Below are 19,003 nucleotides of genomic sequence, written 5' to 3'. Positions count from 1 at the left end.
TCCAAGGAGTCTGGGAATTTTTTTTTTAATGTTTGCAATTCTGTGCCTCTTATTTTATGCATTTAAAAACCCTATTCTGAGAAGAGATTTATCAGTTTCACAGGCTTGCCAAAGGAATCCTTGACACAAAAGATTTAAGAACTCTAAACTAGGGGGCAGCTAGGTGATGCAGTGGATAAAGCACCAGCCCTGGATTCAGGAGGACCTGAGTTTAAATCTGGCCTCAGATATTTGACACTTAATAGCTGTGTGACCCTGGGCAAGTCACTTAACCCTCATTGCCCCACCAGAGAGAGAGAGAAAGAGAGAGAGAGAGAGAGAGAGAGAGAGAGAGAGAGAGAGAGAGAGAGAGAGAGAGAGAGAGAGAGAGAGAGAGAGAGAAGAAGAAGAAGAATAAGAATTCTAAATTAGATCTTCTATATGGTCCCTTCCAGTTCTAAATTTATTATCTTAGTGAAGGAGCAGACACCAATCTTCCCATCACTGGACTTGAGACATAGACAAAGGAATATAAATTCCAAATTTCCAATTTCTACCTTAAAGGTAATAGAGAAAAACCCCAAAGGCAAAAGGTTTCATTGTACCCACTGACGAGCCACCTAAAGGAAACATGGCCAATTCTTTTTTTTTTAATTTTAGTGAGGCAATTGGAGTTAAGTGACTTGCCCAGGGTCACACAGCTAGTAAGTGTTAGGTGTCTGAGGCCAGATTTGAACTCAGGTACTCCTGATTCCAGGACTGGTGCTCTATCCACTGCACCACCTAGCTGCTCCCAAACATGGCCAATTCTTGATGCAGATGTCATTCCATAAGAGGCCAAGAGGACAACATCCCATCAGAATTACTAAGGGGAGCCATTCTAATAAAATTAGACATTAGATTAGAAATGAACCTAATTTTGGTTGAGAGAACACTAGATTGGATATTTAAAATTCTTCTGAATTCCATTTTGTGTGTTAGCTGTCTGTAGTTTCCTCTCCCATTGGGGTAGGGCAGTGGTGAAGAAGTATCAAAGAAATTTAAATCAATCTTGTGCCAATATGATAGGTATCATAAATATAGCCTAAATGTGGCTATAAAAGCTCCATGAGCTAGTACTAAAAATAATTTACTGATCTGTGAAGGAGACATATGATAATTTTTTTCTGTACCTCATGTTTCATGTTACCTGGAACACAAAAAGTACGTGGCCATTTTAGGCACAAGGTAAAAGCCTAGATCATCCTTGACTCACCAACATACTCCAGTTATTAAGACAATTGGGTGGAGATCCTGTATATCTGCTTTTGTTTCTCCTCTTACTTGTATGGCCAAAAAAAATTCTAAAGAGAATATGAATATCTAATCGATAAGTTCAATTAAACTTTCCAAGTAACTCCTACCAGATATAAAAAAGATGTTAATTAAATAAAGGGTCATTGAGCTAGGTAAGGAATTCAAATAGAATGATAATTAATCAGATATTTGGCTCATTTCCTTCAATGAGCTAGAACCCACCAAAGCTTCTGCCTCCACCTCCCCATTTACAAAATGCAGCAGAGCATTTGAGAAGATTAAATGATTAAAAATTCCTTAGAAATGAAAGGAAAATTGGATTTCAATGCTTGGTACAGTAATATCATTTGGCAAGGCATACGTGTAATAAGAGTTGTAAGTTGTTCCATTTATTTGAGTAAATATCTTGTAAATAAATCATTGGTAAACATTACAAAATTAAATACATTTTAAAAAGCTTGCCAGTATACAGAAAATTCACAAACATATTTCTTTTTAAAAATAAAATATGTTCAGAGCACCCTTGATATAAAATGCCTGACTACTGTCTTCTTTTACATGGTCACTTATGAACATCACATAGCAGATAAAGAATACCACCCAAAGGAGCCGAGGTCTACCAAAAGTGTTCTCTCCCCACCCCACCCCCTTTTTTTTCCCCAACATGGTCAGAAAGCCATGCCATTACTGTAGACCTATTTTAATCATCTCACAAGGAGCAGGAATATACTATGGAAGAAAGAAAGACAGTTAACTTCCCCAAGCCTGGCCCCAAGGTAGGGGAAAGGGGAAAGAAATGGGCACCATAGTTTTGCCCACTTTTGCCCTATGATCCTGCAAAACTGCTCTGCCCTCACCCACACACTACAGGCTGGGTCAGGGTGTGCTGACACTATTTGGAGCATGTTATGACATCAAAGCTTCCAAGAATTATGTCATCAAAGACAACTGGGACTTCCCTGCCATCCGACAACTCAATGGAACACTCAAATTGTGTCTTCCCTATGGGAGGTCTAGCACTGTTCCAGGCCCAAAAGCACCCAGTGTGCCAAAGACAGACATCTAACATGCTTGCTTGCTTTTGACTGGCTTTAATGGGAGAGACAATACATTGTATTTGGTCGAAAGCAAAGAATTAAATGCTACACAGTGCTTTCTTTTTTCTTTTCTTTCTTTCTTTTTTTTGCAGTAAAAAACACTGTTCAGACAGTGCTGGCATTTCTCTATAGAGTTCCTATCAGAGCTTCAAATAAAGGGTTAACATGATTCCAAATTATTATGAATGAGGCAGTGAGGAAGAGGCCTGGCAAAGCATCAGGATCAATAAGACAATATAAAGTCCATCCATAAGTTACTCCCTTGAAAATAGTAACAACCAAAAATTTAAGTGTAGCTTCCTGATAGAACTGATACATTTAATGTCTTCACTTTAGTGCATAAAGTGAATTTTTTTAAATCTCAGCACCTGCATTAAGAATGTGAAGTTGCCCCTCAAAAACACATGTGCTGTGGTCTCCAGTTAAAGGATGACCAAACATCAATTCCATCCACAAGAAATAATACTCACATCCACAGTGTAACATAATTGTGTATATACAAGTACAAGAAATTGGAAGTCTATGAGTCACATATACAATCGAGGGGGAAAATATTACCAAACTATCTATAAGAAAACCATTCTCTCTGTTCTATAAGGTTACAAACACCCTCCCATTTGCCACATAAGAGAGGACTGCCCATGTCAGCTACCAGGAGGCCTCCATCAAATCCCTGGGTTCTTCCATCTGGTTGGATAATCCTCTATTGACAGTTGTACTGCATCCAAAGCGTTGATAGTTTTGATTTAAAAAAAAAAAGAAAATCTAAAAAAATCCATAAAAACAAATAAGAAACGTCCATGGATAAAATATCTAACAGAAGAAAAAGAAAAGTTGCTCAGAAAGACAACTATTTTTTTCTTTTAAATAAGTGTCTTCTTGTGGTCAAAATCCCACTTCCCTTTCTATGTCCCTTGGAGAGAATTCTACTCTCCATGCAAAAAATTATATACTCTTCTTTTGGGGGGGACTCAGCTTCCTCATGCCTCTTATCCGAGACAGCAATTCTTTGATAAATTCCTAGGAAAGAAAAAGAAAGAAAAGAGCAGTTAGTATTGGGGATGACTCCATTTCAATTAGTTTTGTGTTGATTTGTTTAAAGTAAATGGGAATGAACTGCAGTTGCCCCCAATTTCAGACTTTGGCTCTTCAACCTGCATATTCAAAATGGTACTAAGACATATCTAAGCAAGCAACTTGGACTTCTGTCAGAGAGCAAGAAGAAGGCAGCATAGCCAAGCATGTTTTTAACCTTGGTATTCCACGTTTATTTCTATTGACTTACTTCATAATATAATGACCACTAAGTGCTTTCTTAATTACCACTACTTCTGCTCCAGGATAGAAAGAAATTCATGCTGAGTCAATGATACATCATTTTAATGTTTTGGACTACCCTGTTTTTCTTTAATTTGCAGCATTTTCTAGTATGGGAGAAAGCTGTCTTCTCCCTAATGAAGTCATTCTTGGCTTTAACTTCTGAATATATTTTTAAAGGCTCAATGTATTTATAGCTACCCATTTTATTGTTCTGGCTTGAACAATATTCTTATTCTCAGCCAATGAGAGTTCCAATTTCCTTAATGCATTTTTGTTTTAAGAATCTATCACCTGGAGCAATGCTGATTTCAGTATGCGGGTGTTGAATCTTTTTATGCAAGGGGCAGAAGTACAAACCATATAATTTATCTTATTGACAACTTTGGTAACATTCCTGCATTAAATAGACAAAGTTCTTATTTAAAGTCACAGGCTGAAGTCACATAAATGGTAATGTTCTCTGGAGGGTATTACCCTTCTAGGCTTTACAGTAACTCGGACTTCATTAATTCAGATTTTTCAGTAAGTCAACACAGTATATATGAGAGAAGTACAGCCTTCTGGAAAATTGAAACTCCACCAGTCCAGGTTTCAGAAGAACCTGGTTCTAGTCCCAAATCTGTCATTTAATCATTGTGTGCCCCACAAAAACAAAAACAAAGAGATAGAAAAACTACTTGAGATAGAAAAGGATGGAAAAACTACTTGAGAATTTTAGCAGTCATTTGGGGGGGGGAGCAATAAGGGTTAAGTGACTTGCCCAGGGTCACACAGTTAGTAACTGTCAATTGTCTGAGGCTGGATTTGAACTCAGGTCCTCCTGAATCCAGGGCTGGTGCTTTATCCACCTAGATGTCCCCTACAGCAGTCATTTTTTTGTGTGTTCATAACCTTTATGCCAATTAAAAGGAATCTTTATCCATTAGAGTAGATCCCTCTAGAGATTCTCTACTTGGCAACATGTTGACAATAGATATTCACCTTACTCTACATACTAGAAACTAACAAAGTTGAATCTCTTTTCCTACATATCCTATACATCAGATTTCTACCTTTTTCAAAATGGAGCACTCTCTCCCACTCCTTTTCCCTCTTTCAAACAAACAATATTTAACTGCATTTTCAGAAGCATACGCTACTACTAAAGTGCGTGGGAGAGCTTTCCACATGCAACATACAAACATGCCCATGCTTCTGTACTCCTTAAAATTTTTTCATTTGATCTTGCCATCTCCATAAATTATCATCCTAAATCTATCTCCCTTCCCTTTTATAACCAAATCATAGAATCCTCTATACTTCTATACTATTGTTTCTACTTTCTTACCCCCCTCATTCACTTTTTGAGGGGGGTCAATGAAGGTTAAATGACTTGCCAGGGTCACACAGCTAGTAAGTGTCAACTTTCTGAGGCCGGATTTGAACTCGGGTCCTCCTGAATCCAGGACCTGGTGCTTTATCCACTGTGCCACCTAGCTGCCCCTCCCATTCACTTTATTTTTGCCATAAACATAGTAATTTTATTAATGATACATAATATATGACTTTGTTATGTTTTCCCCCATACTACAGGGGTGCCTTGGGCAGGAGCTATGTGGAGGGGGTATGAGACTCCCAGCATCAGGGAATTGAATTGTAGTATGGGCTCTCCTGTAGTGTAACTCCTCTTCTGACTGGGGATGAAGATCCATGGCTTTCTACTTCACACTTTTGAAGCTATATAAACCATGGAATCTACTAAACTACGGTGTCATACCAGGAAATGAGTTTGAGAAAATGGTCATTAAGGACAATTCCAGCAGCAGCATCAAAGATAGAAGAGGGAGTGCCACTGTTAAAGTCAAAGGATGCAACCTTTTTTTCTGTTTAGCTCAAGAGGCCCTTCAGGGCCCCTCTGATACTTGCTTCACTAGTTTCTTAATATCATAATATCAGACAGATTTCTCCAGGCAACAGGTCAAATCTGTGATAGATACACTGGAAGAAGAAACACAGAAGGTCATACCTATGAGCTTCCCATCCAGCTTAGGGAAAACTGCCCCAGCCTTCGTAGTCCCAGCAGAAGCAGGGGTGATGTTTTGGACAGCACTGTGCCATCACACCACTACTTGTCATAGGAATCATTTCCTGTCTTCTGGATAGCAGTAATAGTATGGACTGAGTCATGAACCATTCCACAATGCCACACTCATCATAGATGACCTTGGTCAGGGGTGTCAAGCAGCTGGTAATATAGGAGGCATTACTGACAATATTAAGTGAATTATCATATTTCTCATGGTTCATTCCTATCACAAACATAGAGGCATCAGCCAAAGGTCCATATATGGTGACATGCTTAGCTCCACCTTTGAAGGGAGTCGCAGCATTTTCCAAGGTGGCTAAGAAACCTATGGACTCTATACTCAGCTCCAGCATCTCCCCATTTAATCCTGGTGGAATGGTGCTCCTAGAAGACAGCAATGTCCTTTCTATTTATCACTTGCCCTCCATTCTCAGCCTTGATGCTACCCTTCAGCTTGCCATGGTGGAATTCTATCAAAACACATAAACGTGTAGATGAGGTCAATGAAGTGGTTGGTCATTAACAGCCACAACATCCATTGTGCTTCTGGCATATTCAGCCCTGGTCATCAGGCACTCAATACAGTCAAATCCATTGACTTTGACCTTCATTCTCTTGTCTCAGAGAAGCAGCTGCAAAAGCAAATTCTGGCACTGAGACTGGGAGAAGAGCTTCTTAACCTCTTGTAATCTGGCTTCTAAACTTGTCACTGGACTGAAGCTGCTCTCTCCAGTGTTACCAGTAATCTATGAATTGATGAATTCGATAGTCTTTTCTCAGTTCCCCTCCTTCCTGACTTCTATGCTGCTTTTGCTACTGCTAATATCATCTCCTGGAAATGAATTCCTCCCTTAGCTTTTTGTGACACTACTCTCTCCAGGTTCTTCTGCATGCTCCTTCTGACTCTCCCTTATTGAATCCCCTATAAGTGGGAATATCTTCCCTTCAACCATATACTGGGTCCTCTTATCCTTCTATATCCCATCTCTAGAGTTCCTATGGGTTTATTATTTCGTTTGGTTTTTGGGGGGTTGGGTTTTGCAGGGCAATGAGGGTTAAGTGACTTGCCCAGGGTCACACAGCTAGTGTCAAGTGTCTGGGGCCGGATTTGAACTCAGGTCCTCCTGAATCCAGGGCCGGTGTTTTATACATTGTGCCACCTAGCTGCCCCCTTGATTATTATTTCTAAGAAGACAACTCCCAGATCTTTATCTTCAGCTCTCATCTCTTCTGAGCTCCATTTGCATTATCAAGCATGGGATGAACCTCTCTACTTGGACATGCCTCAGGCATACCAAACTTAACATATCTAGAACATAACTCATGGTCTTCTCCCCCAATCCTGCTCTTCATCTAAGTTTCCCTGTTCCTGTTGAGAGCATCACCAACCTTCTGATCACTCAGGTATGGAACCTCAAAGTCACCCTCCAGTCTTCATATTCCCTCACCCATTATATCCAATGAGTTGTCAAATTATGTACATTCAATCTCCATAGCATAATTTAAGTATTTGTTAGCCTTCACCCAAATAATGTCAATAGCCTCTTCATTGGCTTCCCCACTCTTCACTCCATCCTCTAAACATATGCCAGTTGTGACCATATTGCTTCACTGCTTAAAAAAAAATAGTAGCACTATAGCTTTTAGGTTAAAATACTAATTCCTCTATCTGGCATTTAAAACCCTTCTCAATCTTGTTTCAGCCTACCTTTCCAAATCAATTTAAAATTATTCCCCTTCAATTATTCTATATTCCAGCCAAACACGCTTATCTGTTTTTCCCTGTATGCAGCATTCAATCTCCTAACTCTCTGCCTCTGTAGAGGTTATCACCCATGCCTGGAATGTATTCCTTCCTCATCTCTTACAATACTTTGTTTCCTTCCTTCAAAGGTCTGCTCGGGTACCACTTCCTATAGGAAATCGTTCCTGATTCCCCTGGTTGTTCATGTTCTCTCCTTCTTCATAGTATCTTATATTGCTTTTTACCTATATGGTGTATTCCCAAGTATGACAGAAACTCTCTGGGAGAAAAACTGGTTTTCATATTTATCTTTTATCCCAGGTGTCTAAAACAGTGCCTTATATGTAGGAGGTACTTAAGAAATAATTGATGAATTATTTAGTCAGTATATGTGGTAGGAGAAAAGAGAAGAGGAACAGTGAAGAAGATTCCATGTATTGAGATGAACATTTTTAAAATAACCCAAGTCCTTTTATCTCATTAAAAATGCATAGCACACAAGAAAAATTTCTGCATTAATCAACTTTTTTAAAAAAACTATTTAGTGCCTTTTATGTTTGAGTCACTAACTTGAAAAGGAGTAAGGCCTCATGGACATTATGACCTAAGATGTGTCAAGGGATCTGTTCTGCTCAGCAGATGGAATCAAAGAATGGCTCATCTGGTGCTTAGAGACTTAGCCTAATGTCATTTTCAGTTCAATTCAATTCAATTTATTAAATGCTGTCTATAATTGAGGCACCAAGAAAACAAAGAGAAAAGTGAATGAAACTCTGTACTTTCTCTCTCTCTCTCTCTCTCTCTCTCTCTCTCTCTCTCTCTCTCTCTCTCTCTCTCTCTCTCTCTCTCTCTCTCTCTCTCTTTTGCGGGGCTATGAGGGTTAAGTGACTTGCCCGAGGTCACACAGTGAGTAAGTGTCAAGTGTCTGAGGCTGAATATGAACTCAGGTCCTCCTGAATCCAAGGTGGGTGCTTTATCCACTGCGCCACTTAAGCTGCCCCACCACTTAAGCTGTCCCTTTTTTATTATATAAACTGTCTCTTTTTATTATTAAACTGGACCTGTGATTTCACTGGCATAATGAATGCCCAGTGAAGAAACTCCCTTTCATGCAGATGAGTACCTGCTCTGCCATTTGAAGTCTTCATGAGTTCCCCTGGACACTGACTGAGAAGTTAACTGATTTGCCCAGCATTACATAGTCAGTATAGATCAAAAGTATAACTTGAATTGAGGTCTTCCTGACTCTGAGGCTGGCTTTCTATCCACAATATCACTCTGCCTCTTGAATGCAAAATATATACCAAAATAATTTCAGGGGAAGGGCATTAACAACTGGCAAGTCATCCAATCTTAGAATGAGGAGGGATCTTAAAGGTTATCAAGTCAACCCCTCTAATTTTACATACAAGAAACAAGCGTATTGCAGGGTCCTTCTAAGTGTACAAGGTACTTCAATGGACATTGATTCACAGATATTCAACACTGTACAAGTATAAAGTATTATTTATTATTATCATTATTATTCCTTTCTTAGGATTGATTCCATGGCTAGGGACAAAGCAGTGGCTACCGTGATACTGCCCTGTAATAGCAACAGAAGGGGAGAAATGATAACGTTAATAGCAATTCATATTTAGAGAGCCCTTTGTGCTTAACCAAGTAGGGAATAAACCTAACAGAGAGGTGATGGACAACATATGCATAATGAGACACATCTTGGGACATTGTGGACACATGGAAATTAATTCTGTTTTGCTATATATACTTATTACAGGACTTTCCTCCCCTTTTTAGAGGGGGAGGTAGAAGGGAGAAAAAATGGACACAGGGAAGAGACAGCTAGGTGGAGTATTGGATAAAGCACTGGCCCTGGATTCAGGAGGACCTGAGTTCAAATCTGGCCTCAGACACTTGATATTTACTAGCTGTGTGACCCTGGGCAAGTCACTTAACCCTCATTGCCCTGCCCCCCAAAAAGTGTGTTAAAAATGTATGCATGATCACCAAAAAAATAAAATTTAACTTAAAAAAAAACCAAGGCAGAGAATAGAAAGGCTATTAAGGCAAAAACCATGATAGATGGAAACAGGTTGACTATTAAATTGTAGAAATGTATACTTGGATTTGAGGAAAGGAGGCTAACAGAAACAGCTATGGGTACCCGTTGAATGTGAGTGTTAATTATAGCATCCAGTTTAGTAAACCTTAAAATTGGATTGGCCTTTCTTCTTGCCCAGCTAGAAAAGCAATAGCATCTGTAACAACTTCCTTGCCAGATTCTCTGTTTCTGGCATCTCCTTCCTTTGTTCTATTAAACAGGCTGTCACTAAAATACAATATCTACACTTAGTTTAAAGAGGCATTAGGTCTTGTCAGATGGCTTAACATTATTTTCAATTCCATTCTCCAAAACCAGAGGATAAGGCATTGTGAGATCTTCAAAAGAATGGTGTTATTTCATAACATAACCAAAGGATTTCAGGATGTATAAAGATACATATACTAGAACTCCTAATTCCACACTATTTGTGAACTAAAAAAATTACCATCAAGTTATTTTACATGTAAGAAAGTAGTAGTAGTAGTAGTAGTGGTGGTGGTGGTGGTGGTAGTAGTCATAGTAGTAATAGTAGTAGTAGTGGTGGTGGTAGTGGTGGTGGTGGTGGTAGTAGTCGTAGTAGTAATAGTAGTAGTGGTGGTGGTGGTGGTGGTGGTAGTGGTAGTAGTAGTAGTAGTGGTGGTGATGGTGGTGGTGGTAGTAGTCGTAGAAGTAATAGTAGTAGAAGTAGTAGTAGTGGTGGTGGTGGTGGTGGTGGTGGTAGTAGTCATAGAAGTAATAGTAGTAGAAGTAGTAGTAGTGGTGGTGGTGATGGTGGTGGTGGTAGTAGTCATAGAAGTAATAGTAGTAGAAGTAGTAGTAGTGGTGGTGGTGGTGGTGGTAGTAGTCATAGTAGTAATAGTAGTAGTAGTGGTGGTGGTGGTGGTGGTGGTGGTGGTAGTAGTCGTAGTAGTAATAGTAGTGGTGGTGGTGGTGGTGGTGGTGGTGGTGGTAGTGGTGGTGGTAGTGGTAGTAGTAGTAGTAGTGGTGGTGATGGTGGTGGTGGTAGTAGTCGTAGAAGTAATAGTAGTAGAAGTAGTAGTAGTGGTGGTGGTGGTGGTGGTGGTGGTAGTAGTAGTCATAGTAGTAATAGTAGTAGTAGTAGTAGTAGTGGTGGTGGTGATGGTGGTGGTGGTAGTAGTCATAGAAGTAATAGTAGTAGAAGTAGTAGTAGTGGTGGTGGTGGTGGTGGTGGTGGTGGTGGTGGTGGTAGTAGTCATAGTAGTAATAGTAGTAGTAGTAGTAGTAGTAGTAGTAGTAGTAGTGGTGGTGATGGTGGTGGTGGTAGTAGTCATAGAAGTAATAGTAGTAGAAGTAGTAGTAGTGGTGGTGGTGGTGGTGGTGGTGGTGGTGGTGGTGGTAGTAGTCATAGTAGTAATAGTAGTAGTAGTAGTAGTAGTAGTAGTAGTAGTAGTAGTGGTGGTGGTGGTGGTGGTGGTGGTGGTAGTGGTAGTAGTAGTAGTAGTAGTAGTAGTGGTGGTGGTAGTGGTAGTAGTAGTAATAATAGTAGTAGTAGTAGTAGTAGTAGTAGCAGCAGCAGTAGTAGTAGCAGCAGCAGTAGTAGTAGCAGCAGCAGTAGCAACAGTAGCAGTGGTAGTAGCAGTAGATTGTACCTATCTCTGCCAATAGAATGTAAGCTCTAGAATATAAGGGAAGGGCCTGTTCCTTGTTTGTGTTTGTATTTCAGCACCAGCACAATGCTTGGCATTTAATAGATGCTTAATAAAAGTTTGTGAGTTGCTTGGAAGAGAAACGGACTAGGCAGCTGATAAATCTGGGATTTAGTTTATGCTCTGTCATTAACCTCACTGGGTCATCTTTGCAAGGCACAACCCTCTTTAGACCTCAGTTTCCTTGTCTGTAAAATGAGAAAGTTGAACTGAATGATTTCTGAGGCCCCTTCTAGCACTAACATTTTCTGTCTGGAAAATATGAACAATACCTGTCATTCCTAGTCTGTAAAGTTACTGTTGGGCTAAAAGGAGAGGGTAGATATGAAAGCGCTTTGAAAGGTAAACATAATATTTTATGTTTAAATCTATACAAAATAACAATGTATCTAATAGAACATATTATCAGAGGCAGCTAGGTGGTGAAGTGGATAAAGCACCGACCCTGGATTCAGGAGGACCTGAGTCCAAATCCGGCCTCAGACACTTGACACTTACTAGCTGTGTGACCCTGGGCAAGTCACTTAACTCTCATTGCCCCACAAAAACACCATATTGTCTATTTTAAAATATATTATTAATATTGCATATTAATATGTAAACATAAGCACTCTTATTAGAACTTCAAAAGGAAATAGGATCATACATTTAGCACTGGGAAGAATCTTTGAGATTATCTAATACAACTCGCCCATTTTACATATGAGGAAACAGAACCAGAGAAATTTAAGGACTTTGTCAGTCACATAAGTTGCAAAGTCAGGATTTGAATCCAAATTCTCAGATTCCAAGTACAGAGTTCTTTCAAAATGGTATGCATTAACTTAGAACACCTCACTCAAAGAGCAGTCCAATTTTTTTTCTTTTCAAGTCAGAGTTTCAATAAGTCAAATGCATTTTTAAATGTTTTAAAGATTTTTAAATCATTTGTTTTTTAACCAATGAAATCCTCTTTCAGAGGGCTGCCATGATTCCTGATAGGCATCTAGTCATCACCTGCACCTATCACTTCAAAATTGGCATCTTCTCTCCTTCAGATTTACTAAGCAACTTCTCAGAATGTCAGATGAGTATACTAGGACTGATTTTTCAGTGATCAAAAAAAAAAAAAAGAAAAAAAAGGGGGCATCTAGGTAGTGCAGTGGATAAAGCTCCAGGATTCAGGAGTACCTGAGTTCAAATCCAGTCTCAGACACTTGACACTTACTAGCTGTGTGACCCTGGGCAAGTCACTTAACCCCCATTCCCTGCGCAAAAAAAAAAAAGAGAGAAAGAAAGAAAAAATGCTTTCTCCTAACTACATCTCAACAATTATTTATCTAGTTAGACTACTGTGCCCAAAACTATATTAGGTCTTGAGCAAAGTTCTTAATGATGAAAGGTTCAACGCAGCTCCCTAAAGGAAATTGATCGTTCTTGTTATTGGGGGAGGGTGGGCAGCTTTATAGCATTTATTATCATGAGATTTATATATGGTGAAGGAGAGAGGGGAAGAAGAGAGAAGGAAGAAAGAGGATGAACACATCAGAGAAAAACAAATAAATAACTTGAATTACAAATACAGAAAGACTCTTTGAACCAAATGCCCTGTTTATGTGCAGAAAGGGTCACTTTATGTGAACATTCTGACTTTAGGCTAAGGACTTAATTTCTGATATGTACTATTCAAATCAGGACTATGCTAGTCCAACTGCAGTAAGACAAATGCAATCAATGCCACCTTCCCTGTGGAAAAGATTTGATTAAGGGAGGTGAGATTGTGTTACGTGATATCCATGAAAACAGCCGGCAGTTCGGGTCAGGCTGTTATCTTGTGGACCAAGGAGCCAATGAGAGTCTCCTCAGATGAGGCAGTGAGTGGTGCCAGCAACTCACATTTCCCTGACTCTGTATGTTGTCACTTTAGCCCTGTTTCAGACAACAAAGGATGTCATTTCTGTGAACAACCAGGAGGCTGGCCTCACTCCTTATTCACCAGGGTGGCTGCAACAATTTCTACAACATTCCCCCTTGCTGGATTCTATTTGTGGTCTCTCCTTCCCTTGATCTGATCGTTACAATATCATCAGTGCCCTAGACTCTCTAACTTCCCCTCTTTAAAGCATCTGTGTAGGTCTAGGCCTGTCCTTCAGATCAGACACAAAATTGTTTGACAACAGACTTAAAAGCATTCCTTCTATGGCATTTCCTGACCACTTTACACACAAACACACATCCCTTCCAGATACTTCAACACCATTTCCATCTCCAGCCATCCTGATCTATATCTTGCCACTGGACCCAGATGGCTCTGGAAGAGAGAGGGAGGCTGGTGACTTTGCACAGCCCTCCCTCACTTCAATCCAATTCACTGCAAAATCATGACATCGCCATGATGTCATGGTCCTCTTTGAGGGTGAAGGACAAGCAACGGCAACAACCTGACCCACGCATTGTAACCCTGCCAGCCAACTTTCTAACAGTCCTCAACTAAACTTTCCTGCCCCCTTTGCCCTCTTCCTCACAATTCCAAATGCTTTCTCATCCTCCCCTCCAACCCAACTTATCTCTTCTTTAAAATTCAACTCAACATTCACTTGTCATAAAACGCTTTTCATACTAACTTGGGCTACCATCTCCTCACCTCAGTAAGACTAATATCCCCTTCTCAAAGTCCTGCCCTATAGACCTACACCTCTACCTGCATGCTGTGTTCACTGATTCTTTTAGACTGTCAACCCTTCCAAAGGAAGAACTCCTTTTTGTCCTTGTTGGATAATTGCCTTCCCCATAATGCATAATAAACTGCATCATCCACAGAGAACAATGAATTCATGTTCTGGGCGGGAAATTGTTTCATCTGGCAGACAGTTCATGCTGTTTCAGCTAACTTACATTCGTACAAACCCCCTCTTCCTCAAAAAAAATCAATCAAAGGAATTGGAATCCAATATAGCAGAGCCAAAACTGCTTCTGAAGCATATTCAGGTGGGGAGGGGGAGGGTTGTGCTTGCCTACAGAAGGGCAGAGGACAGTTCCATTGGGAGGAAAGGCTCTACTAGAACAGATACCAAGTCAGTGGGTGTGGGAGGTGGGGAGAGAACTTCTGGGGAGAAAAGGACAAGGTAGTGCCAAGAATAGTCCCACCTTGGGTATGGTCACACACCCAAGGTGGTCAGTCCCCTGAAAAACTGATGGAAGGTGGTTGTGCTCCTGGCCTCCAGAGTTCCCATGAATGACAGGTGTAGAAGTGCCCCATCCTAGGGAGAATGCATTTCCTCTACTGCTCCCAAAGAAGAAATGCCAACTCACATGTCAGTGGTCTGGAGAAAAGCTTCTTCACCCCTAAGCTAGTCATATTCTGCAAGGCAGAACTCTAAACACAGCAGTGTTGCTGCTTCAGAAATACCAGAGTAGAACAGAGAGTTATGTGCAGGATTACTCTCTATAGAGGGTACTATAAATACTTGTGCAAGTCTATTGTATTGTTTTGTCAATGTCCATTTCTTTATTGAGTTTTGGGCAACCACAGCTAATCACCACCTCTTTTCTCCAGGCAGATAATGTGAGGGATAGGGGGAAGCAACCCTTCTGGAAAGGGAATAGCAGTAGCTTTTATGCTCACCATTTACATAACAGTGGCTACCTTAGATTTTACCAGTGCGCTTAGGAAAAGTGAAGAAATTAGAATGAGGGGGCCAGAGTCTCTGAGGATGATTAAGAAATGGATTCTGGGGCAGCTAGATGGTGCAGTGGATAGAGCACCGGCCCTGGATTCAGGAGGACCTGAGTTCAAATCTGACCTCAGACACTTAACACTTACTAGCTGTGTGACCCTGGGCAAGTCACTTAACCCCAATTGCCCCCCCCACACACACACACACACACAAATGGATGCTAATAGTTGTGTGTAATAGATAGAAAAACACACCACAATTAAAATTAACAACCTGAATTGGCAGGTGGTAGATGAAGGTTAAAGATTGACAATAAAAACACTAAACAGCATTAGGAAAAAGACAAGTATTTGGTAGGAAATGGAAATTAATATCTTGGGGGGAGAGAGAAAAAATGAAGAAGCAATAGAAAATAGAAAAACTACTGTTTCTAAGGGTCTTAGGAATGGTCAAGAAGCATTTATTAAGGACTAACTATGTGCCAGCCTCTAATGTGCAGTTATCTCATTCACAGCATCCTTCTGACTTGCTTTTTGAAAAAAAATCAAACCACCAATTATATATATATACATATAGTTTATTATGTTTTTCTAGGGATAATCTCTCTCTCAAAAATACTATTGTACATTTCCAAGAAGATCTCGTAGCAACCATGAAAACTGAGGATGCCTCTGGTGCCTTTGCTACACTGACTCTATCAAAGAGGAGCAGACATATAGTGGCATTCCTCTAACCTAGTATCCTCTCCTTCCAGTCTACCCAACTCTAACCTCATCCCAATGATTTCCATGGCTCCTAACTTCCACTTTCTCATCAAATCACATGCCAGAGGTGGCAGATGAATAAGCATTTTATAATTATCAACATAGTTGGACATCTGTTACATTTCCCTGGATTTTCAAAGAATTCATCTGTCAAAAATGTTGATGACAACATAAGAAAGATGGGTGCTTTTGAAAACCAGGAAGAGAGAAACAATCATTTTATTTCATGGCTAAAAGTCTTTTTTTCCCCTAAGTGCCTAAAAAAATTACTGATTTTCGTGTGGCTTATCCAGTAATAGAGATCCTGTAAATAATGAATGTTCCTAAGCAGTAAAGAGCAAAATGGTGAATATTGGGTGATGACATTCAAAGAAGCTATACCCCTCCTTATCCATATATAAGAATGGGGAAAGGAAAAACACAAAACAAGAATTCGGAAAACTATCTGATTCTGTGCTCTGTTTCCTATGTGGCCACATCCCCTTCTCAAACTATGGTATCTCTGGCTACAGATCCACAGTCTTCTGCATCTGCCCTCCTTCCCCCACCACCCCCACCATTTCCCATTTCTTAAAAAGTAACCTCATCATTTACTTGAAAATTCAGATCCACAGGAGCCATCTGCTCCTGGTCAAGCCTCTCCCAGTAAAATGAAAGCAAAGCAAGTCAAGCCAGAACTGAGACTGAAAGTTTTTAAAAATGTGACGTTGAACAGATAATTGAGGAATTAATAATACCAAACAGGGGAGGAAGAGAGACATTTTTCCAGAGACACCAAAGTTCAGGTAAGGAAGGATAGAAAGTGAAAGGAAGCAAACTAGTTTAAAATATGATGGTGATATTTCAAAAAGGCTCTAATGGCAAATTAAACTCTCTCAAAAGGCTAAATAAGCTTCTCAGAAATATAACAAATGCCTTTAGTATCTGAGTGTCTAGAATACATACCCATAGGCAGGAAGTAAGGCAGTACAGACTACTGCTGAATGAATTCTGATTCTTCACAACCCAGGCTGGGGCCACTATCAGGCCCACTGTGAAGCAGTAGCAGGGTTGTGTCCTGGTACATGCACCAAAGTCAAATCCACCATGGCCCAGCACTTAAATATTTCATTTTTTCTTGTTTATCTTCACAGAGGTTAGTTTTCTGTGTACACAAACCAGACCTCATTCCATTTTTCATTATCTGAAAAGAGGCTTAGGAAAATGTTAAGGGGAAGATATTTTTGTCGTAATGACTTCTGCCAATATAATTTCCCAGTGGTCTTATCTGCATTCTGTTTTTCCCTTTGCTAACTCAAAACCTCGGATACTATGCTATCCATTCATTTTCTTGAAGAAGAAACAAGCTACTTTTAAAATGAATTTGCCCTACCAGTGGGGAGGTCTTCATTAATCTGAGGCTTCAGACTATTTTTCTTGGAATCTTATTTTGTAGAAAATCTAAGTATGTGTATTCAACGATGAATTTATAACCAATTTTAATTCATTTGTGCTCAGTTTTATTCAGCCCCTCAGGCAACTACTCTTACTAATAGGCTCCCCAAAGTCCAAATACTTATTCATACAGCATATGTTGAAATTGACAAATAATCTGATGAAAGTAAATTATAATTCAGAACAGACAGAAATGACTATCTCTATATTTTTATAAAATTTATTATGTTCTGAAAAAAATTAGGAAGAATTGTAGAACTATGGCTCCCAACACTCTTTATGTGACCCTAAATAAGTTATTCAAAATTCCCAAGCCTTAGTTTTCCTATTTGTAAAATGAAAGGACAGCACTAGTGTCTCTGAGGTCCTACACAATCTCAGTTTATGATCCCAAGATTCATAATTCTTACCAAGATTCTCATTTTTCCTTTTTACAATAAAAAACATTCCCTAAAAATACCTGAATATTTTTTCTTAGCTCTAACAGAACAAATTTTAAATTTTGTGATCATAATCTTCATATATAGTACAAAACCATACTAAAATTAAAGCCGTCTTATCTTTAAATCATCTTCAGTCTTCTTTTCAGGAAAGTAATAATTTTATGTTTTCATCTCTTGTTTATTTTGAAATCACCAATCATGATGTAATGTCTAGCTGCCAAGCCTCTACCATCTTGAATTTTTTAATACTACAGATAGTATTTATTGGAAATATGTTATACCAAAACAAAATTCCAACAGATAGCACCATAATGACCTTCTAGATTGCATATCTTTGCTGATTTTTTTACCCTGACATTAATATTGTATCTCTTTCAGAGTGAATATGGAACTGAAATCAGCAAATACATACTCCTTGACTACATGCCAAAGGCAAATTCAGATGATCTTTTGGTTTTCTTGATCTTCAGCTTTTTCAGCTTTCTTGCTATCCTTATAAACTTTGCAAACATATAGAAGGGAACTGATCACTGAAAGTCCTGAGCTTTCAATAACCAACTTTCTAAAATGTGAAATAATGTGTGTGTGTTTTTCAATTCAAAGATTCCCTCTTTTGGTGTTAGGAAAAAAAAGCAAAGGGTGCTAAAAGATTGAACAAGTCAAAACTAAAAACCTTTTTACTTGGAGGCTGAGTTAATAGATTTCTTTCTCTAAATCAACTCCAATCATGCCTTTATATTTACCTACCTAATTCCCCCAATATCCAAGGCTTACACATTCAATGGGAACAACCACTAATTGTCAATTTCACTACATCTCAGCTGAATATTATTCTTCTAGCCTTTTCCCTGGGGTGACTACAGAGTTTACCAGCTATTCAGTAGCATTCTTCTGTGTTTTAGATGGTATCATGTTAACCAAGCAGTCTTTTCAATTCAGCCTTTCTGCAGCCCATGCCTGGTCCTCAATTCTGACTGAGATGGTCTCTCTTGCAGAAGCTCAAAGAGACAACCAGGAACAGGATTCCAAAAAAGGTATCCATTACCTATGTCTATCTGTGGCCTGTGGACCCTGATATCATTAGCCATTAGGCTAATGAAGTCTCTTAGGTTTTCTTTAGCAGTTATATCATAGTCTAAAACCCCAACTCAGTTAAGCTAAGCTATTAAGGATTCTTGCCTTGATTTCTTTTTTTAAAGTTTCTTATAGGGGGGCAGCTAGGTGGCACAGTGGATAAAGCACCAGCTCTGGATTCAGGAGGACCCGAGTTCAAATGCAGCCTCAGACACTTGACACTTACTAGCTGTGTAACCCTGGGCAGGTCACTCAACCCCAATTGCCTCACCAAAATCTTATGAAAACAAATGTTGAAAGAGGGAACTGAAGGGTAGTATAAGGATGCTGGGGGGCAGAGGAGGGAAAAGGACACCTATC

The 19,003-nt window shown here is 39.5% G+C and overlaps 1 protein-coding gene and 1 pseudogene across 1 annotated transcript in view; both read right to left on the bottom strand.

Annotated features, from left to right (window-relative positions):
* Positions 1-1,642: 1,642 nt before the first annotated feature.
* Positions 1,643-19,003, bottom strand: part of PPP1R14C (protein phosphatase 1 regulatory inhibitor subunit 14C) — a 119,015-nt gene continuing 101,654 nt past the window's right edge. Inside the window, exon 4 of the mRNA XM_044002202.1 lies at positions 1,643-3,392. Within this exon, the coding sequence (XP_043858137.1) occupies positions 3,318-3,392 (75 nt within the window). The 3' untranslated portion in view covers positions 1,643-3,317. The remainder of the gene's footprint in view (positions 3,393-19,003) is intronic.
* LOC122753502 lies at positions 5,430-18,657 on the bottom strand (annotated as a pseudogene).

This window comes from Dromiciops gliroides, chromosome 4 (genome assembly GCF_019393635.1).
Source record: "Dromiciops gliroides isolate mDroGli1 chromosome 4, mDroGli1.pri, whole genome shotgun sequence".
Lineage (NCBI taxonomy): Eukaryota > Metazoa > Chordata > Mammalia > Microbiotheria > Microbiotheriidae > Dromiciops > Dromiciops gliroides.
The sequence above is the reverse complement of the archived record's forward strand: the minus strand, read 5'-3'. Positions and strand labels throughout refer to the sequence as shown.